The sequence below is a fragment of the Podarcis pityusensis genome, assembly GCF_964106645.2.
Source record: "Podarcis pityusensis genome assembly, chromosome: 14".
Classification (NCBI taxonomy): domain Eukaryota; kingdom Metazoa; phylum Chordata; class Lepidosauria; order Squamata; family Lacertidae; genus Podarcis; species Podarcis pityusensis.
In genome coordinates this window covers 16476081-16497593 of record NC_138039.1, presented here as the reverse complement: position 1 = coordinate 16497593, position 21513 = coordinate 16476081, and the positions used below count along the sequence as shown (strand labels likewise).

General features: G+C 46.9%; 2 protein-coding genes across 2 annotated transcripts in view; both read left to right on the top strand.

The window, feature by feature from the left end:
- Positions 1-8764, top strand: part of MAPK8IP3 (mitogen-activated protein kinase 8 interacting protein 3) — an 82764-nt gene extending 74000 nt beyond the window's left edge. The window contains exon 34 of the transcript XR_013979584.1: positions 8495-8764. The gene's annotated coding sequence lies outside the window, so the exon portion shown is untranslated. The remainder of the gene's footprint in view (positions 1-8494) is intronic.
- On the top strand, positions 215-21489 carry ERCC4 (ERCC excision repair 4, endonuclease catalytic subunit). The gene is made up of 11 exons (XM_080981817.1): positions 215-586; positions 4051-4231; positions 6462-6657; positions 7872-8079; positions 11478-11658; positions 12907-13038; positions 14007-14117; positions 15134-15704; positions 16778-16870; positions 18859-18971; positions 19928-21489. The coding sequence occupies exons 1-11, from the start codon at positions 386-388 to the stop codon at positions 20659-20661; spliced, it is 2721 nt and encodes a 906-aa protein (XP_080837943.1). The 5' UTR covers positions 215-385; the 3' UTR covers positions 20662-21489.
- Positions 21490-21513: the final 24 nt, after the last annotated feature.

Genomic DNA, 21513 nt, shown 5'->3' with positions numbered 1-21513 from the left:
GCTGCGTTTCTCTTCCCCTCCCCCCTCCTCGCGTCACTTCCCCTTATCTATAGAGAACTAAAAAAGTAGAGTCGCACACTTCCGGCCTAAACATCGAACAGCTTCCCCACTGTTCCTTCCCGACTTAAAACAACACGTGGGAAGGCGACGCTTTCACAGCAAGGCCGCGGGTGGGTGGGGAGGCGGGAGGCGCGCGCCAATACCCGCGAACAACGGAGGCTTTCCGTTTCCATGGGGAGTTTAAGATTCTGCGTGCGCGTGTCACTCTGCCAGTTTTTATCTCTACGGCATTGAAAGCCTGAGGCTTCATTCCCGCAGTAGTAAAGTTCGCTTCCCGGTTTGCGCATGTGCAGTGGGAGCCGCGGCTCTTTGACAGCGACTTGTCATGGCGGTTTCTTCGGCGGCTGTTCCGGCTGCGGTGCCGCTGGAGCACGAGAACCAGATCTTCCTGGACCTCTTCCACGACGACGGGCTGGTGGTGTGCGCCCGCGGGCTGGGCATCGACCGCCTCCTCCTGCGCTTCCTCCGCCTTTACTGCGAGCCGGCCAGGCTGGTGCTGGTGCTGAACACCAGCCCGGCAGAGGAGGTAGGCAGAGGCGCCGCGGGGCCCGGGAGGAGCTTCCCTCAGTCTCTGCTATTCAGAGGGGCTGCTCCGCTTCTCAGGGCAGGGGTCCTCACAAGGCAACGTGCAAAAAACACCCCCCCCCAAAAAAAAGACAAGCCCAGGCACGCAAACAAACATTGGGAAATGGAGAATTGCACCCCTCCCAAATGAGCTGCAAAAGCACCGGTCGAAAGAAAGACTTCTTGAAAGTTCCATTAAAAGGCACTATATGCGGTGTTTCCCAAGCTTGCTGTTTTCGGACTACATTTCCCATAATCCCCAACCACATCAGATGTCAAAGAAATGAACAACTATCTGACGTTTAGAAGACATCTGAAGGCAGCCCTGTTTGGGGAAGTTTTTAATGACTGATGTTTTCATGTATTTTTAATATTTGGTTGGAAGCTGCCCAGAGTGGCTGGGGAAACCGAGCCAGATGAGCGGGGTATAAATAATAAAACTATTATCATCATCGTCATCATCATTATTACTGGTCTTGCCAGCTACAGATGATGGGAGTTGTAGCCCCAAAGCTGGAGACCCAAGGTTGGGAGACACTGCACTAGAGCAAGAGATCTGTGAACTTCATGGAGGATGATAATGGGGCCAGCACCGAAAAGGGCCTATTCCTAGTACACCTGCCCAGGGAGGGAGTTACTGGTTTGTGAGCGGTTTTTTTGTTCTTGTTTCTATTACGTATTTTGTGTTTTTTGCTTTGTGGTTTTATGCTGTGAACTGGGGAAAGTTGCCTGTGTCTCAGACTGTAACTAAGCTTGAATACACGCATGTCATGAGTCCTGTGGAGTCATCTTGGTGGTTGTGTCAAGATAAGGAGTGAAAGGAGCTTGAAGGACTGGAGGCCAGTGTTTGGGGAGGAACACAGTGGGTTGGGTTGGGATGGGCCTCAGGCCTCCTGAGACATCAGAGTTGCCCATGGGGATGCAGCAGTTGAGGAGGCTGATCCTGGGGAGGGACCTAGCATTCTGTCATTCAGTCTAAACCAGTCTGGCCTCTCGCCCTGCCAGAGCCTTCTCTTCCTTTAATTCCTGCTGGCAAGCCTCTACCTCCAGAGAAGGTGCCAGGTGCCAAATTTAGTTTTGCACAGGTGCTGTCTCCTCCTCTTGTCACCTAGATCACAGAGATGCCAGTGCCTGCATCAGCTCAGGCCCAATCCACCAGAAGCAGTTCCCGTTTACCTGCCCAGTCAAAAGATGCCACACACTCTGCACTAAGCCATGCCTGCTCCACTCCTTTATCACAGGAGTCCGGGGACCAGTGTTTTAGCTTGCTTTGCCATGCCTTGCACCTGCTGTGCCTTTGGCCCTTGCTTAGTACCCTAGTGATTTGAGCATTAAAGTTTCTAAAGGTGAAGGGACCCCTGACCATTAGGTCCAGTCATGGCTGACTCTGGGGTTGCGGCGCTCATCTTGCTTTATTGGCCGAGGGAGCCGGCGTACAGCTTCTGGGTCATGTGGCCAGCATGACTAAGCCGCTTCTGGCGAACCAGAGCAGCGCACGGAAACGCCGTTTACCTTCCCGCCGGAGCGGTCCCTATTTATCTACTTGCACTTTGACGTGCTTTCGAACTGCTAGGTTGGCAGGAGCAGGGACTGAGCACCGGGAGCTCACCCCGTCGTGGGGATTTGAACCGCCGACCTTCTGATCAGCAAGTCCTAGGCTCTGTGGTTTAACCCACAGCACCACCCGCATCCCTCATTAAAGTTTCTACTAGAAACCAAAATCAGAACGAAAGTAGATCAGTTCGTAGAACGTGAGGCTCTTGATCTCAGGGTCATGGGTTTGAGCCCCACATTAGGCAAAAGTTTCCTGCATTGCAGGGGGCTGGACTAGATGATCCTTGTGGTTCTTTCCAACTATTTTAGGATTCAATGAATTTATTCATCCTGTGGGAGCCAGGGCAGTGCAAGTGAAACAACAGCTTGATTTTTCTCTGTTTATACCTGCCTCCACTGCTCATCCCATCCCTCAGTCCTCCACCCTGTGTTTAATTTTAGATTCTATCTCCTTGGAGCAGAGACATGTTCTCTTAAACCAAGTGTGAGGAACCTTTGGGTCTCCAGATGTTGCTGAATTACAACTCCCTTCAGCCCTCAAGAACATGGTCAGTGGATGGACATTTTAGTTCAGCAACATCTGGAGGGACAAAGGTTCATTAAGCTCTGTAAAACACCAGGCATGCTGACTGTGCTATATGCATGAGAAATAATAATTGTTTATTTTAAGCATTTCCTTCCCACTTTTCAGCTGACAAGGTCCCCAATGGCAGGTTATGTAAAAGCAATATGAATAATGGGTTTTTAAAATAGCGTTTCTTTTTTAAAAAATAATGTGGTCTATTTAAAGAGGTGATGGTGGTGGTATTTTGCCTTGCTAACTAGATGCTGCTTCCCTTATTCACAGGGCTGTTTGTTCTATAAGGCAGTGAAAATATAAATAAAGCACAGGTGTCAGAAACTGAACAAATAAGAAACAGTGGGAGATAAAACCAAAACTTGTATGAAATGACAGAAGAACCTCAGAAAACCAAAGGTGTATTGAAACCAAGCAGTATTCAATCAATATCTGATTCAGATGACTCTCCAGATGTTGATGAACTACATCAGCTCCAGCATGGCCAGTGACCACAGATGATGGGAATTGCAGTACAGCAACATCTGGAAGGGGAAGGGGTTCCCCACACTTGATCTAAATGCAGATGCCCAGAGGGGGGCACTACTGAAAAGGCCCCACTGTAGGTCTGTGTCAATCTGACCTGACATTAGGTTGGGAGGACCATGAGCAAAGAGCACAGGTGGTATCTTGCTCATATAATACTATAAAACAATGAAATTAACTTTTTATACAATGTCATGCATTATTCCTATTTCTAACAGTGTTAATTACAGTTTAAATGCCAGGATCAGACTAAAAGTGCAGAAAAGCAAAACATAACAAAAATAAAGTAAAGTAACAGCAACTTTTTTAAAAGTCAGTTTTTAAAAGCAGCAGGTCAAGTCTTTAAGCTTCATCAGAATTATGATTTAATGGAGTGTTGGACTCTGGGCAAACCTTAGGTGCTCAGCCGACTGCTATGCCTACCCTATTGCTGGGCTCACTAGCTCTTACACACTAAGAAAGCAATGGAATTGGGATTTGTATTTTCAGCATGATTCAAAGCATGTTTACTCAGAAGTAAATATTGGTGATTCAGCTATCAGGCAATGTCTCATCTGCCCTAATGGATCAGCCTGCACTGCTGGTTGAAACTCAGAGCAGGAGCGTTCCGCCGTAACGTTTTGTTGGCAGGTCCCATTGATTACTGAATATTTAATATTGTATTTAATCATAGCTTTTGCACTGCTTCTTACTCTACAGCCGCACAAAGTATCTCCCTCCCCCCTTACTCTGCATTGGATTTGTTGTGAATAATCTTATTTTGGTTTTAGGAGTTTTTTATCGACCAGCTGAGGACCGATAACGTAGCTCATCTTCCTCGACGCGTCACAAATGAAATCGCAAGCAGCAACCGCTATGAAGTTTACACCCAAGGGGGTGTCATTTTTGCCACCAGCCGGATTCTGGTGGTGGATTTTCTGACCGACCGAATCCCTTCAGATCTTATCACCGGTAAGATCTTACCACGAGAGAAAGCGGATTCGAACCCTCTTCCCCGCCCACCGCTCAGAATGTTAACATAATCTAAGTCTAGGCTGAGAAACATGGCTTCCTCATGCTAACTCATGCACAATTCTGCAGATATAAAGTTTATTGCTTCTCATTGTTGAAATGGCACCTTGCTCTTCTACAATAGAGAGTCTTGTGACACCTCAAAGACTGGGCTGATACCCCCACCATACAATTAAAGCATTCATGGACAGTCTTGGGAACTGTAGTTCATTAAGGGTGCTGAGAATTTACCGTCCTCAGGATTCATCAGGGGGGAAGCCTTGACTGTTAAAGAGGAATAAGACTGCTTTAAATAGATGCGGTGTCATAAAAACTTTCTCTCACTAGAGGTCAGTATGACATAAAGCCTTGATTAGATCCTATGCTGAGCAAGCTGCAGATTTGTGACCAAGCCATGCAAGCGTCTCTGGAGTTTATCCTGCCTAGTGTTCAATTTCCATATGCTGAGAACCAGTGTAGTATAAGGGATACAGAGTGGGAAAGATGTAGAGAAGCTGGGGTTCCAAGTTGAGCCTTGAAGCTCACTCAGGCACCTTGAACCAGTCTGTCTCTTCAGTCTAACCACCTACAGCAGGGATACGGAACTTCAGGCATGAAGGCTGAATGTGGCCCTCCAAGCCGTTCTGCCTGGCCCTTGAGTCTCTGCTCAGAGGGTCACACCTCTCTCTGTCCCTGCCTGGTTTCCTCCTGCAGTGTTTCTGCCTGGCTGGAATTTGTCCTTCTGATAACACCTTACTTCTTTGGCTGGAAAGGGGTGTGCGAATGTGTGCAGAAACTAGCCTAGTGATACAAAGGTAAAATTCAAATTCATATGTATTGCTCTACCTTCTTTTGCCACTGGCCTTGCCCTCCACTGAATGTGGGAATGTGACCATCTCAGGCTATAAAAGCTTCCTCATCTGCAGGATGGGTGTCAGGTCGAGAACCAACTATGTTACTTGGAGCTTTGGGGAGGACAGGGGGGATAAACATACAGGGTTGTTGCCAACTTGCTTTTACTTAAGAGTAGATCCATTGAAATTAAGAGACTTAACCATGTCTATTCATTCCAGTGGGTCCACTCTGAGTAGGCTTACCATTGGAGAAAGCTTACAGTATTAATAAAGCTGTACCTATTTTTAAAATCTGCTGTGGCTCAGGGCGCAGAAAAGGATGTCAATAGCTGTATTCAGCTCTATAAGTTAGTATGACACCCTTACCCTATTTAAAAATAAAATAAAAAATATTTTCCCTATAAGAGTATGGATGGGGAAACATTTTCATTCTGTGAGTTACTTTTCTTTCCGAAGGCCATGTTCCAGAGTTGGGCGGGGCCAGAGGCAAAAGTGGGTGCAGCCAGAAAAGTAAATTTTACCTTTGTACCATAGGCAAGCTTCTACACACACACACGCAGCCCTATCAGTTATCAGAGTTCAAGGACACGTTCCAGCTAGGCAAAAGCATTCAGGGTGTTAAGGAGGGCCAAGGAAGGTTGGGGCCTAAGAAGAATTCCTAGGGCCTGGTAGAGAAGCCTGGGGGTTCCCCACTGCCTTATATAGGGAAATGACCAAGTGTTTAAAGGTGGATCCCAAAAGGAAATGCAGTGCAAATCATACTCTTAGATGTGATTCCAATCCACTGTCTTCACATGTCCTAGCACGTTGCAGAGGATTTTATTGTCGCCTTGTTTGCTTGTTGCCCTTTTGTTACCAAAATGCAATTATTTCTTACAAATAGTTTAAAGCAACAAGGTAGCAGGCTCCCACTTTACCTGTATGGTTGGTTTTATTTCCAGTGTTCAGGCTGCAAATGCCATTGCACCGTTGCTGTGTTCCAAGAACGCTCCTATAAATAAATTAAGGTCGGGGGTTCTTGCCATCTTTCTTATTTGGTTTGTTGTTTTGAGTAGAAACTACCTTTTCCTACTTACCGGTAATTAACACATTTTAAATTGTTGCAGCATTTTCACTGGCGCGGCATTGAAGGCGGGAAAGATCTGAGCCCTGCTGAATCCCATCAGTGGGAAAAAAGCCAAAGGAAAGTTAGATGGTGTCATGCTCTTTTTAATTGGTTGAACCTTTGAAACTCATGACCTACTCTGCAAAATATCACGTCCTGTGCTTTATTGTTGTTTTCTTTGCTTTTCTCCTGTATGTATGACCCGAGTTTATTCGTCTTGTTGTTCTGCCAGGTATTTTGGTGTACAAAGCCCACAGAATCATTGAGTCTTGCCAGGAAGCTTTTATCTTGCGACTCTATCGCCAGAAGAACAAGCAGGGTTTCATTAAGGCTTTTACAGACAATGCCGTGGCCTTCAGTACGGGCTTCTGTCACGTGGAAAGAGTGATGAGAAATCTCTTTGTGAGGAAGCTTTACCTCTGGCCAAGGTAAGGCCATTCTTCCTTGGTAACTGGGCAGATGAATTGATCACAGCCAGGGCAGATAATGTTGATCAGCAGCAATTATGCAAAAACAGAACCTCCAGGATCAGGAGCAGTATATCTTTGGTTTCCTGCTGCTGGCGACCAAGGAAAATGATAGGTGCTCCTAGACGTGCAAGGTGAGCAGTAAACAGGGCGGGCACAAGACTTTGTGCCGCCCGAGGTGAAGTGGACCAGCTGCTGCCAATCCATGCGCTGACCACTCCTGCTACCTTATCCTTCTGCTTTAGTCTTCTGCAGCCGCATCAGTGGTGGCAGAGTAGGTGTTCCCAAGGTTCTCTACGACTATCTAACCCTTGTCTTGTTCTGAGGGGCATCATTCATTTATTTTACTTATTAGTTGCTACAAAAAAAGTCTCTAAGCGGCTTCCAAAATGGGGGGAAAGCCAAAACGGAAGAATAGATAAAACATGGCATTTACTGTATTTTTCGCTCTATAAGACGCACCAGACCACAAGACGCACCTAGTTTTTGGAGGAGGAAAACAAGAAAAAAAATATTCTGAATCTCAGAAGCCAGAACAACAGGAGGGATCGCTGCGCAGTGAAAGCAGCAATCCCTCTTGCTGTTCTGGCTTCTGGGATAGCTGCGAAGCCTGCATTCGCTCCATAAGACACACACACATTTCCCCTTACTTTTTAGGAGGGAAAAAGTGAGTCTTATAGAGCAAAAAATACGGTAATTAAAACTGTCCCGATAACCCGGGGTTCAGCAACCTAAGGCCCATGGGCCAGAAGTGGCCTGTGGAGGTTGTATGACCGGCTCATGAACCGAACCGCCCGCTTGCGTGCTGTGCTAAACCGGCACAGCGCAGCATGGGGACTCACTTCTGTGGTGCCAGAAATCGTGTCTGCGCAGATGCTGAAAATCATGGGCAGGCGCGCTCACGCACGCACGCGATCCGGCCCACGGAGGGATCTCTGTGGGACCGATCTGGCCCAGGCAAGATAAACCTTGCTGACCCCTGCAATAACCCATAAACAAGCCCAGAAAAAAACCAAAAAGGCCCCATCAGGAGCACCATAGGAGTGAGGCATTGTGGACAGGGAGCTCACATCTATTTTTGCCATTTCTTGTCCAGGTGGGGGGAAGAGGCTTGGGATTTGCGTGGGTCTCTTGACATCCTTCTCCCTAACACCAGCCCGCCTTTCTCTTCCCAGGTTCCACGTAGCAGTGCACTCCTTCCTAGAGCGGCACAAGCCCGAAGTGGTTGAAATGCACGTCAGCATGACCCCGGCCATGCGAGCCATCCAGAGTTCCATTCTGGACATCCTGAACGCGTGTTTGAAAGAACTAAAGCAGTGCAACCCGGCTCTGGAAGCAGAGGATCTGTCGCTGGAAGATGCTATCGGGAAAGCTTTTGACAAGGTAGCTCTTTCAACTGTCGTTCGTTTTTGTTCTTGGGCTTTTCTTATCAGCCTTTAGCGTTTTTTTATATGGGCACAGGCAATGCAGTCAGCGGCATTGGGGTCCTTGGCTGCTATGCCATCCTCAAAGGGCTGTGATTGTTCCCTGTGATGATGAGCACAGCTTTAAGAAGGACTGGACAACCTGCAGCCTCCCAGGTGTTGTTGGACTCCGACTCTCCTCATTTCCAGCCAACGTGGCCAAGGGTCAGGGATAACCGAGAGTATGCAGGATCAGGGCAGCGGCCCATCTAGTCCAGCATCCTGTTCTCACAGTGGCCAACCAGATGCCTGTGAGAAAGAGCAGGATTTTAGCACAACAGCACTCTCCCTTCCTGTGGTTTCAGCAGCTGGTGAAGCACTGCTCTCTCCAATAGAGAGCCAGTGTGGTGTAGTGGTTAAGAGCGGTGGACTCGTAATCTGGTGAACCAGGTTCGCTTCCCCGCTCCTCCACATGCAGCTGCTAGGTGACCTTGGGCCAGCCACACTTCTCTGAAGTCTCTCAGCCTCACTCACCTCACAGAGTGTTTGTTGTGGGGGAGGAAGGGAAAGGAGAATGTTAGCCGCTTTGAGACTCCTTTGGGTAGTGATAAAGGGGAATATCAAATCCAAACTCTTCTTCTCTTCTTCTTCAATGGTTCTAGCCTAGCCATCCTGGCTAGAAGCCATCAATAGCCCTCTCTTCCATGAATATATCTAATCCTCTTTTAAAGCCATTCAAGTTGGTGGCCTTCACAGCCTCCTGTGGGCGCCAGTTCCATAGTTTAACTCTGTGTTGCGTAAAGCAATGCATTCTTTTTTCTGTCCTGAATCTCTTTTGTTTTATTTGCCTGATGATGGGAGTTGTCGTCCAAAAACATCTGGAGGGCAGCAGGTTTCCCCTTTCCTGGTTTATGCCGCTGTTAACATTTGTTAACCATCACTCTCTATGCTTTTCTGCATTTCCTTTCCTTTGGACATCACAGTTTACAATTCCCTCCCACCCCACGTAATATGTATACACAGCTGTAAGGTATTCCATTGAAAGCAGCAGAGCATAGCTAGACAGCATCCCGATTCCATTGCACTTCCCACTTGGCTCACTCTTCTGAATCTGCTCAGTGATCATGGGCATCACTCAGTCAGGGCAGCAGTATTCAGCTTTGTAAAGAGATGGGGGATTATGTCTCATTGGACCCCTACAGTGGATTCCATTTACCTGTATCCCAGGTGTCTGTTTGCTCAGCTGGCTGCAGAAGCATAGAGTTGGAAAGGACTGTGGAAGTTGGCTTGTCAAACCTTTTGCTCAGGGCAGGGTCTGCAGTGCAGAAAAGTGCAACCACAGTGCCCCCAACATCCACCCATAACTCCAGTGAAGGAGTCAAACAGCTATGGTTTACCTGACTTGAGGAACTGCTGGAATTAATGTCTGGCTGCTTTCTGCCATGAGCCACTGAATTTCAGGTGGCTGCCTTCTTGGTGAAGAACCTTTTGGACTGACTTCACCCAGTTAGGCAGGAAGGGCTTTCTTGTCCAGCTGTCCCTGGCTCAAACAAGACTTGTGTGTACCCTGTCTTATCCTTGATGCCTGGCTTGTTCTTCGCTCCTGTTTCCTCATTTGTCCTTCTGGTCCTATCTTACGCATAGGTTCCAACCACTGGCCTTTCTCCTGGCTCCTGGCTCGACTCAGTCTGCTTGCCCCCAGCCCAGCCCTGACATCTGCACATGTTTGGGGTAGTCTCATCTGGATTATGAGCTCATATCTCTCCCCAGAGCTCAGCTCTGGCAAATTTAAGTGCATTCCGGAGCAGGATCCCGGCTCAGATGAAGGGCTTGGCTAGTTCACAAGGAGAGCAGAATAGTGAAATATTTCTCTTGCCTGTGGGCCAGCTTACAAAAGCACTGCACGTTGCTTGGCAATTGCAGATTCATTAATGGCAGGTTCCCTTGTCTTCATTAACTTGCCGATCTTCTTTCCAGATTGCAGAGCTGTGTTTTTTTGCAATGAAGCGATGCGATCCTTTCTTTGGCAAAGTCTCTTGCATGTCACAGGCTCAGGCAGGCCAGAGCTCTCCAATTGACTGTCCTCCCTTCCCAACAGCTGCACTTTGTTTAGGGGAGGAAAGTCTGCTATCTTTTTTTTTAATAAAGGGATTTAGACATCTGTTAATAGTTTAACTGTGTTTTTACATAAAAGAGTGTTTTATTAGCTCTCCAAGACTCTGGCTGGCTCATTGTAAGCTTGTTAACAATGAAATAAACGTTCTTTTGTTTGGGCATTGTGTGCCAGGATCATAACATGGTTGGAATTGTTCTTTGTAAAAATCCATATATCTGTGCTGAACAGCCTTGATCTACTGACCCTGAAAGTGGAGGGGGAGATTTCTAGTGGAACCAGCTGTGACTTTAAGTGGGCAAGCTGGTGAGCCTCTCAAGACATGTTTGTTTAGCATTCATCCTGATTTGCTTGCACAAAAGCTTACGCAGAGGTTAGACCATGTCCGGTCTTCACTGAGCAGCCATTCTGATTTGTTTGTAGAACAGTTATACAACGAGCATTCATCCTGATTTGCTTGTGTGGTGTTAGTACATCTTCCCATTTAACTGTGCGTTCATCCCACACTTTTCAGTGCATTTCCTCGTGACTTTCCTAACTGCAAAAGTCTGTTGTTTTATTTTAAAGTGGATTTGTTGCACTAAGGTGATAGAGCATTTTAATCAGCATGCACACTTATTTCCGTGGAAAGCACTATTGTGTATGCTCATGTATTGGCAGACAATAAATTGATGGGACCCTCTCCGTATTTATAATAATGCACATAGAACTATTCCATTGTTGGGGGTGGGTTTTGTTTGTTTTGCTATTTTTGTGTAACCTGTTATATTAAAAAATATTATTATTATTATTAACACACATTGAATTCTATATAGAGGCAATAGAGTTCAGGCAACTCCAAATTTATGCAGCGGTTATGTTCCAAGGCACCACACTGTCTAAGTGAAATTGTGTATATTTGAAACACCTTTGGGAAAGCCTGCAAACACCCTGCCCCACTCCCTTTCGTGACATTTTTGGGTCTTTTCTGGGTTCGGCACAATGCATGGTCGCACACATATCAGATAAACCTAAAATGGTCGCTGCCTGCCATGGGCTCCATGTATGAGAGTGAGAGAGTGGGTGCTGAGGGTCAGAAGGCAGGAATTATTGCCAGATTGTTCAGTTATGTTCATGAGGACTAGAAACTTATCTTTTTTATTTTAAAAAGACACAATCCAGGATTTGGGTTCTAAAGCTGCTAAAAGTTTAGGAAGGCCTCCGAAGTTCACGTTCAGATCATGACAGTACTGTGTCAGCAGTTCTTTCTAATTTTATATTTCTAGACAATTCGTCACTATCTGGATCCTCTTTGGCACCAGCTGGGATCAAAAACCAAAACTTTGGTCCAAGATTTGAAGATTCTCCGTACTTTGCTACAGTACCTGACTCAGTATGACTGCGTCACTTTCCTTAACCTTTTGGAGTCCTTAAGAGCCTCAGAAAAAGCCTTTGGTCAGAATTCAGGTATGAGCACTTTCTTCCCCGCCCCCTTTATACAAAGGAATCAGTTGGGCTATTTAAAAAAAAGAAAAAGAGTGAAGTTTTAATTTAAAAAAACACACATGTGCATGAACGTTCCCAAATGTTTTCAGCCAGCCATAAGGCTGTAGGATTTACTGACAGTGAATATATTCAGCCTCCCACTGAACTTCTGTTCCTTGAAAAAGATCTGCAAATGTTCATACAGAAAACCTGAGTTGTTGTTTCTTCTTTGGTCGATAATTAAGAAGGACATAGCTGCAGAAGGAGGAAGAACCTCAGGACATGGAGACTGGGCTTTGAGCAGCTGGAGACGTTTGTCAGAAGTGTGGGATCTTTGTGCCCCCTGTATGGGCCAGTTTTACATGATCCTGGGGCCAGCCCTACTATTAGCCAGAGTGAAGGTTTCAACCCACCCACCCCCTTTCAGGCTGCCGATTCTGAAAAGGGTTCAGATCTCTACTCAGCCATGAAGCCTGACAAGGGACTCTATGTCTCCCAGCCTAACCTACCTCACAGGGTTGTTATGAGGATAAAATGGTGAGGGGAGGAATAATGAGAAGCTTGAGCAACTTGGATGAAAGGTACGATGATAGCGATAAGAATATTATAGTGCCTGGAGCTGGCCATATCATCAGCAGTGTCAAGTGAGAAAGCTTCTTCCTGGACTGAGAGAGGAAGTGGGGCTGTGTGTGTTCCATGTTTAGTTACACTAGGTAGATTAAATCTGGGACATCAGGGCAAAATTGCAGGACTAGATACATAGACTCACCCCAGTATAACAAGGCTGTGCTCTTTGCTCCACTTTAAAGTATTTAGGGCCATATTATATTGCTTGTTACCACATTTTAATTTTTTTTTAAAATTTATTATTTATACCCCGCCCATCTGGCTGGGTTTCCCCAGCCACTCTGGGCAGCTTCCAACAGAACACTAAAATACAATAACCTATTAAACATTAAAAGCTTCCCTAAACAGGGCTGCCTTCAGATGCACCAAGGCAGTGTGCTGGGCTGTTTTCCTGTGTCCCCCCCCCAAAAAAAAATAACCCCTTGTGAGGTAGGCTAGCTAGGTTGAAAGATGGAAATAAAAGCATGCTTCTTTCTTCAAAGTTGTTGTTTTTATCCCTGCAAAACTAATTTGAAGTGATGGGGAAAGAAGGGGGCTAAAGAAATTAGTGGGCATTTTGTAATTGCAGCCACAGATATATATTTGTCTCCCTCCATCTGCTAGGTTGGCTTTTTCTCGATTCTAGTACGTCAATGTTTCTAAATGCTCGGGGCAGAGTGTATCGCCTCCCAGATGACAAAGCAAAGAAAAAAAGAAAAGCTGCCGAAAAAGCAGATATCGGAGGAGAAGGAAAAGGTACAGCAAAACCTTTTCATTTATTAAATAGTAATGGGTGCTTTTATTATGATGATGGCATCAGTGTACTTTGCAGGGTACAAGAGGGCATGTCCCTGCCTTGATAACGTTGTAATAATACTGTAAGCTTATTTCATGTTTCAGTATAAATGGCACAGGGATCAGAGAGGGGAGAATAGGAGTCTGATGTTGAACTCTGTGTTGACAATTAGCAAACTCTAAACACACACACACACACACACACACACACACACACATGTATTTACTTTATCCATGGTGATAACAGAGAGGATTTTATTTAGGCTTAATTTGGACATCACATGAACCCATAGTTAAAGAAGCATAACAGGAGTTTAAACTTTAGAGGATGTCTAAGTTAGCAAACCATGGTTTGTGATGGAGTGGCAAGCCAGAGGTGCCTTTGCAAGGCTTGATCACCTGGTGTCTCCAGTTAAAAGGATCTCTTTTATATTGGATGGAGCAATGGTCTGACTCAGTACACAATAGCTTGGTGGGTCTTCACTGACCAGTCACAGTTGCAGCCACCACAAGAGGCTGCTGTACTGATTCAGAATTTATGAATCTGAGGCTATGTGCACACATTCAAAGCATATAACACCTGCGAAGAATCCTGGGAACTGTAGTTTGTTAGAGGTGCTGCAGTTCTCAGAATTCTTTGCAGGGGGTGGGGATGTGCTTTAAATGTAAGGTATATATGCAGCCTGAGTGTAAGAGGCCAGAAAGCCAACAAGCAGCTCTAAATCATACAGGGCCGGATCCAGACCAAGTTAGGTCCCATTCAGTTAATTCATGCTCAGCTTGTGCTTTCAGCCTGGACGTTTGTTTGTTCAATGGGACACAATCTATCTATAAGTGCCAGGCGGATTCCCCAGCATTCGTAAAGCGTCTGAGAAAGGTGTAATGAGAAATTCTTAATTCCCCACTCATCCACTGACTTTGTGTTCCAGACCAGAAAAGGGAGTTGATCCTGGAAAGCAATCCAAAGTGGGAGGCTCTTGGAGAAGTCCTGAAGGAGATTGAAATGGAGAATGCAAACAGTGAAGCTCTGGGTGGGCCAGGTGAGCTGGGAGGGGCAGGACAGCGGGATGGGGGTGGGCAGAGGCAGTTATTGTTGCTGCTCTTGCTAGAGCTATTATTCACCAGCAATAATAATATAATACTGTACTTGTTACTATCATACTTGCAAAGCAGTTTTTCTTCTTCCCTAAGACTGTTCCCAACAAGAACCTTTATCTCAGTGACTTCTGGAACCTGCAGGATGTTTTGTGTATTATTTAGTTCAACAACGTCAACATTGATACTGCTTAACATCCATCGGTGTGTATCTGACTAACATTTCCTTAGACTAGACCCCCACCCCCACCCCCAAAATGAATAGGCCTAAGCTAGCCATATCCATCCATTTCAACCAGAGGTCACTTGGGTGCTGCTAATGCAGTGGTTTGACTTCACCCCCAGAGGCGCACTCGATTTTATCTCGAGACAGACGGATGCCAACTCTCAGTAGGCACTAATGGTTCTATTCAGCGTTGGTCCTAAAGCGGTCCAAGAGACCTGGAGCAAAGGCATTTGTAATCTTAGAACTCAAAGGTCACCTGGTCCAACCCTCTGCCAGTGCAGGAAATCTGCTGCCACAGCATCGCTGAGGAGGTGGCCTTCCAGCCTCGGCTTAGAAACCTCTAGTGAAAGAGAACTTACCATCCTCTGTGGACGTGTGTCCCATTGTTAAAGAGCGCTACCATCAGGAAGTTCTTCCTAAGGTTTAGCCAAAAAACCTTTGATAGCTCAGTTTTGGGGTTGTGTAACATAGCAGGGGGAGGTTTTACAATAGGTTGGGAAAGAAGGGGAGGGTATCAGTTCTCTGTCTCCCTCTCCTGAAGCTTCCCCTGCTTCCGAGCCCCAAACAGAACACTACAGGGTGCCAGAGTCCTGGGCAGGGGGTGAGGATGCACTGCACCATTTTATTGTGGGTCTCAACCTTTCCTTCCCTACCCCCTGCATTTTGGGGGGTGGGTGGGAATGGGTGATCAGTTCTACGCGCCATCCCATTACGGCAACCGTTTCTCAATTGCAGGGCGAGTGCTTATCTGCGCAAGCGATGACCGCACTTGTGCTCAGCTCAAGGAGTACATCATGGCTGGGGCAGAAGCTTTCTTAACAAGGCTGTATAACAAAACCTTTGGGAAGGACAAGGAAGCCACCGTGGCCTGCCTGAAGGACGGAAGGGCAGCCAAGGGCCGGGGCAACGGTGCCAGAGAACCACGGGCCAAGAAAGCCAGAACGGATTCCTCCAAACCGAAGAAGGCGAAGAAGCCAGAGCTGACCTTGACCCAAATGCTGAACAAAGAGGAGCAGGAAAACCTGGGAGAGGAAGAAGGCTGTGAGGAATTAAGCAGCAGCCAAGAGAGCGTTGGAGACGCCAAGCCCGAAGACCTTCACCTGAACCTCTCCTCGGATGCCTATTATGGGATCTTAAAGGAGCCACTCACTGTGATCCACCCGCTGAACGGCTGTGGGGACCCTTACGCTCTCACTCGCGTCTTGCACGAGGTGGCACCGAGATATGTCGTGCTGTACGACGCGGAGCTGACGTTTGTTCGCCAGCTGGAAATTTTTAAGGCAAGCAGGCCTGGGAGGCCTCTGAGGTACGCTGAGACTTGGTGAGGAAAAGGTCGCAGCTCAGGGGCAGAGCATCATCTCTGCATGCAGAATGTCCCGTGTTCAGCCTGCGGCTGTTTGAAAACCTCTCTGAAAACCTGGAGAGCGGCTGCTAGTCAGAGTAGGTGTGCTGGTCCCGAGGGTTAACCGTGCGGCAAGGTCCGAGTCCAGTCCGAGGTCGAGGGTGCAGTATAGGGACTGTCTGGCAAAGCTGAAGCTGGGTCCAAGGCAGGGAGTCGGGTGAGGTCAGGAACTCTGGCAGAAGAGCAGGACAGGGTGCAGGCAGGAACAGGTTACCAACAGTGTTGCTCCCGCAACCTGGGACTGGGCTGGCTGGCTTTTATCTCCTCCGAGGCATAGGGCGGCCCCGGTCCACGGGTGACTCGCCTCTCCTGGCCTGGAGGCGAGCACTCCTCCTGCAGGAACTTAGTTCCCTCCGCCTCTCTGCCCTGAGCCTCTGCAGTTCAGGAGAGGCTGGAGGGTTACCGGACCCAGAGGCAACCTCAGCTTCCTCTGACAGGGCTGAGAGTGGAGCACCTGCAGGCGATGGGTCCTCCATCACCTCAGGAGCCAGAGCAGACTCGGCTGGTGCCTGCACCTTAGGATCCAGCACAGGTGAGGACCCTTCAGGCTCAAGCCGCAGTTCAGCTGGTTCTGGAGGCGGGGACTCCTGTGCAGGCTGGGATTCCTCAGGTTCAGCCTCCAAGTCTGAATCCCAGGCCATCACAGTAGGCAACACTCAGCCAAGTAGACCAGTCATCTTGACACAGTATGTAGGGTAGCTTCCCATGTCCCTGTGAGGGAGAACCTCCCAAAAGGGATTGCTTAGAATTGCGCACTACTAGACATGACTGCTAGGGTTCTGCCTCTATGGTCATTGGCCGTATGTCTCCGAATAGCAGTAGCTGGGAATAGAGGTAGAGAGCTGTCGCTCTCAAATCCCACTTCCAAGCTTCCCATCAGCATCTTGTTAGCCACTGTGAGAACTAGATGCTGGAATCGATAGACTTTGGGCCACTGTCTTCTGGATTTGGAGAGGTCTTTGTGTCTTGCCTTGCAGGGTTTATTTCCTTATCTATGGAGGCTCGACAGAAGAGCAACGCTATCTTACTGCACTACGGAAAGAAAAGGAAGCGTTCGAAAAACTCATTCGGTAAGGTGCATCTTGCATGCTGCCCTTGGAAAATGCTGGCCTTTTAAAGGAGGGGCCAGGCGCCCCCTGCCAAGGTGCTGGGGTCCCACTACCTGCCCAGAGATGCCAGCCCTGCAGTGTCAAACAATATGTATTTTGCTTCCGCAGGATAAATCTCCCCCCTTTTAAAGCTGGCAGAATTGTAAAGCTAATTCTGGTGGAAGCCGGTTCTCTGCCAGATCTTCCCCTTCTGCTGGCATATTTCTAGCTGCTCGAAAGGCAGAGACTGCACATTGGTTATCCTATTGTTGCTATGCAGCTCTGAGCTCTGGCTTGTTTCATCTTCCCCCACCCACTCCAAGTGTTACCAAGGTAGCAAACTTATGTAAGCAGCTGAATACCGTGAAAGATCGTTATAGACTTATATAATAAAAATGTCAAATTTGCAAAGGGGGAAAAGAAATGTTCCCTTGTATCCAGAGCAAACAGCAGAGCCTTGTGACACCTTGAAGATTAACAGGTTGGCTGCTGCAGGAGTTCATGTGGACTAGTGCCCACTTCATTGTCCTTGGGAAGGGACTGTGCATCCAGCAGCAGAACACATTTTTTGCGGGCAGAAGGTCCTAAGTTCAGCTTGGGGCATCTCCAGCTAAATGGGTCAGGTAGAAAGTAGTGGGGAGAAACTCTTCTTTGCCTGAGATCTCAGATATTTCTCTACCAACCAGAGCAAACTGACAAAGAAGTCACAAAATATGTAGTAAATTGGACAAAAAGCAGTCTGATACAGTCACAGTATTAAGGACCAGCAGCATATTTGGCTATCCCTTAAGTTTCCCAGTCATGGTTTTTAGGGGGCAGCGGAGAAAAGAGTTATCCTCAGGAGGAAAAAAAAGTGTTTTTTCCTGTTTTCTCTCTCTCTCCAGGCCATCACATCCCTAGCTGAGCCCCCTCAAAGCTATTAAAGATTCTTTCCCTGAATATTCAGTTCTCATTTTAAAAATAAACATTTTACTTGTAAAGATACGAAGCAAAGTCTTTCAGGCAGAATTTTAACAGATTGATTTGCAAGAAGCAAACCTGTTCCAGTTTTCTGGCTAAATGAAACTTAAAATCAGATAAATACAAAATAAAAAAGGCAAAGCATACCCCGGAAACAACCTCCTCAAATGTTATTAATATTGTTCTATGTTATTTATTTAAAGAGCAATCCTAACCCTTGGTCGGTGCTGCTGCTGGGGGATAGAATATAGCAGAGGTTCCCTCTGCCAGGCTCCCCTGGGTTCAGCCATTGGGGCATGTGCTACTGCCAGTAGCATAAGTCCCCAAAACAGAATGTTCTGGAGCTGGACCAAGGCCAGTGCTGGAGCCACTGGACTTAAAACTGCCATGTTTCCTGTTGAGGGCTCCACTCTGGGTCCCTGTGCTGTGCCAGCCTGAGAGCTGGCAGAGCAGAATAGGAAAATAAGCTGCACGCACACACACAGCCACTTCCCTCCTGTTTGGCAGGAACTAACAGGGCTGCAGATCTGGTGGGGAATCTGCTGCTCTGTCTTCTCTGCACTGTATAGGATTGCTCCTTTAGTCTTGTTGTTATTGCTGTTACTAATTTATATTATATCCTGCCCTTCCTTCCCGCACCGCCTGGTGTAACGTCAGAAACGGGAACAAGTGTTTATTATGTTTTCTGGCGATCCGGAACCAGGGCTCCAATGTCTTGCCGTGGTTGGTGGAAGCACAGTTAAACTATGGAATAGGATCCCTCAATATACGGTGGTGGCCACCAACTTAGATAGCTTAGTGGCTGCTAGTCAGGATGCCTGTAGACTATCTCCATGCCTCTGAACCCCTTTCACTGGGGAAATAACATCAAGGGATGTCCTGTTTGTGGAAATTCCCTAAACTGCTGTAGCTTTTGCTCCAGCTCGGCAGCAGGAAGGTTTTAGAATTTTAACACATCCATTCTGAGAAAAATGCCTCAAACATTTCTGATCATAATTCTTGTTTTTCAGTGAGAAGGCCAGCATGGTGATCCCTGAAGAAAGGGAAGGAAGAGATGAAACAAACTTGGATCTAGTAAGAGATGCAACCCCAGCAACTGCTTCCACTGATACGCGCAAAGCAGGTAAGTTCTTGATATCTATGGGACTATTTTAAAACACACCTTTCAGGTCTTTTGAGCTGAATTTTCATGGACATCTTCAGTGTAATGATGATCTATTGTGGTCAAATGGTGGGCTGCCAGATCATTTAGGGGCAAATTCAAATGGCCTCTGAATTTCACAGCTCTGAATAGTGAAAGGAGACCATTTTGCTTATTTTGGGGGGAGTGGGATTTACCATGGGGGGGGCCTTACCCCAACAGTAGCAGCCTCCTTCAGTTTCTAAAAAACTTCATTTTGCTGCTGTCACAAACCATGGCAGAGCTTTCCTCTGAACAGACCAGCTGCTGTTTTCTTTACTTCATAATGCTCCAGACATATTATTTCATTCTTGGGAGGTGGAGGATGGTGACCACACGCCCCATGCCCTGGAATGATGCTGTGTCTGAAGCATTCTTCGGGGGAAGTAACAAAGGGTGGGCTGGCAAGAGGGTGCCTCTACTCCTATTATTATTACATTGTATTTCTTAGTCGCCTTTCATCAAAAAGTCCCAAGGGAGGGGGGCTGTTACAGCATATAGAAAGCCAATATTGTATATGAATATTTTAGATTGCCTTGTTAAACCGTTTAGAGGTTGTTAAACCATTTAGAGACAGAACTGCAGCTAGGAAGCTAGGATCCAGTGGGTCTCGCTTGTCAGCAGAAAGACCAGTACAGTGGTACCTCGGGTTAAGTACTTAATTCGTTCTGGAGGTCCGTTCTTAACCTGAAACTGTTCTTAACCTGAAGCACCACTTTAGCTAATGGGGCCTCCTGCTGCTGCTGCGCCGCCGGAGCACAATTTCTGTTCTCATCCTGAAGCAAAGTTCTTAACCTGAGGTACTATTTCTGGGTTAGCGGAGTATGTAACCTGAAGTGTCTGTAACCTGAGGTACCACTGTATGTCCTCTCTTCCCTGATCCCTTTTGTTTTGTTTAGGTGGCCAGGAAGAGAGGGGCGTGCCGCAAAGCATTGTTGTGGACATGCGCGAATTTCGTAGCGAGCTTCCGTCTTTGATCCACCGTCGCGGCATTGACATTGAGCCCATAACCTTGGAAGTCGGTGACTACATCCTCACCCCCGACATCTGTGTGGAGCGCAAGAGCATCAGCGATCTCATTGGCTCCCTGAACAGCGGGAGACTTTATACGCAGTGTGTCTCCATGTCTCGCTATTACAAGCGCCCCATCCTTCTCATAGAGTTTGACCCCAGCAAATCCTTCTCCCTCACTCCCCGGGGATCCCTCCATCAAGAAATCTCGAGCAATGACATTATATCCAAACTCACCCTCCTCACTCTCCATTTCTCCCGGCTTCGATTCCTGTGGTGCCCCTCTCCGTACGTGACGGCTGAATTGTTTGAGGAATTGAAAAGGAAGCGTCCCCAGCCTGATGCAGCTACAGCCATGGCTGTCACAGCAGATTCAGAAAGCCTCCCCGAATCGGACAGATACAACCCGGGTCCCCAAGACTTCCTGCTCAAAATGCCCGGTGTGAATGCCAAAAACTGCCAGGCCATAATGAATCATGTTAAGAGCGTTGCAGAACTCGTAACCCTTTCTCAGGACAAGTTGGCCGAACTTCTGGGCAATGCTGGCAATGCCAAGCAGCTTTATGAATTCATTCATTTGCCCTTTACAGAGGCCGTTTCTCAAGGGAAAAACAAGAGGTGATAAATTGGAGTGCCTTGGCTAATTGCTGTCATGTCTTAGAGCTGAACTGCCCAGTCAGAAAAGCTATCTGCTGTGATCCTCTGGGAACTAGACCACTTCAGAATACAGGTAAAGATGTTAACATGATGGGATGCTGTCCTATAGTCAAAGCAGCCCACCTGTGGAAAGCTAGCACATTGAGAAGGATAACTTTCTGCTTGACACACTAGGTTTCCACACCCAAGGATTTCATTTCAGTGAAGTGAAACACTTCACACCTGTGATCTCCCCTTGCCATATCCATTTTCTGAATGGGATGATTAGTTCCAAATGGTACAATGCCTTGGGAAGTTTTAAGAGGCTCTTATCAGCCTAGAAGCTTTTAAATGAAGTGTCTTAAAATTATAATTAGAGGTTAATGAATAAAACTAAGTAAAAAAATGCTAGCAATCAATTTTGTATGATGGTGAAATTCTTGGTTGGAGGACCATGGGACACACTGTATCACTCTTTATAAATGAATATTTTGGAATTAAAATGCGTGTGTCTGAGTTGATCGTCTTTTGCAGGCATAAACGTGTGGGGTACATTCCAAGCTTACTGGTATTAGGTTTCATTTCCAGAAACTACTCCTCTCTTCAAGGAACTGATTAGAACAGGAGGGGGCTGACTTCTTTGCCTTTGTTTGCTTATTTACAAGAATTCCTGTTCCATCTGTTTCATGAGTCACTCTGTTTCTGGTGTTCAGGCTGTAGGTGCCGTGGTTTATGTAGCCAAAACTGCATCACCCATGCACAAGAGGATAGGATCAGCAGGCTTGGCAAGAGCCTCAAGGCTTGCAGAAGTAATGTAGGGGGTCAAATGGGGGGGGGG

What these genes read in the sequence shown, in the direction of transcription:
- ERCC4 (XM_080981817.1), top strand. Translation starts at nt 386, where the DNA reads ATGGCGGTTTCTTCGGCGGCTGTTCCGGCTGCGGTGCCGCTGGAGCAC. An exon ending in TGAAGCTCTGGGTGGGCCAG is followed by an intron (nt 14,118 to 15,133) that starts GTGAGCTGGGAG and finishes TCTCAATTGCAG; the next exon opens with GGCGAGTGCTTATCTGCGCA. An exon ending in GCGTTCGAAAAACTCATTCG is followed by an intron (nt 16,871 to 18,858) that starts GTAAGGTGCATC and finishes CTTGTTTTTCAG; the next exon opens with TGAGAAGGCCAGCATGGTGA.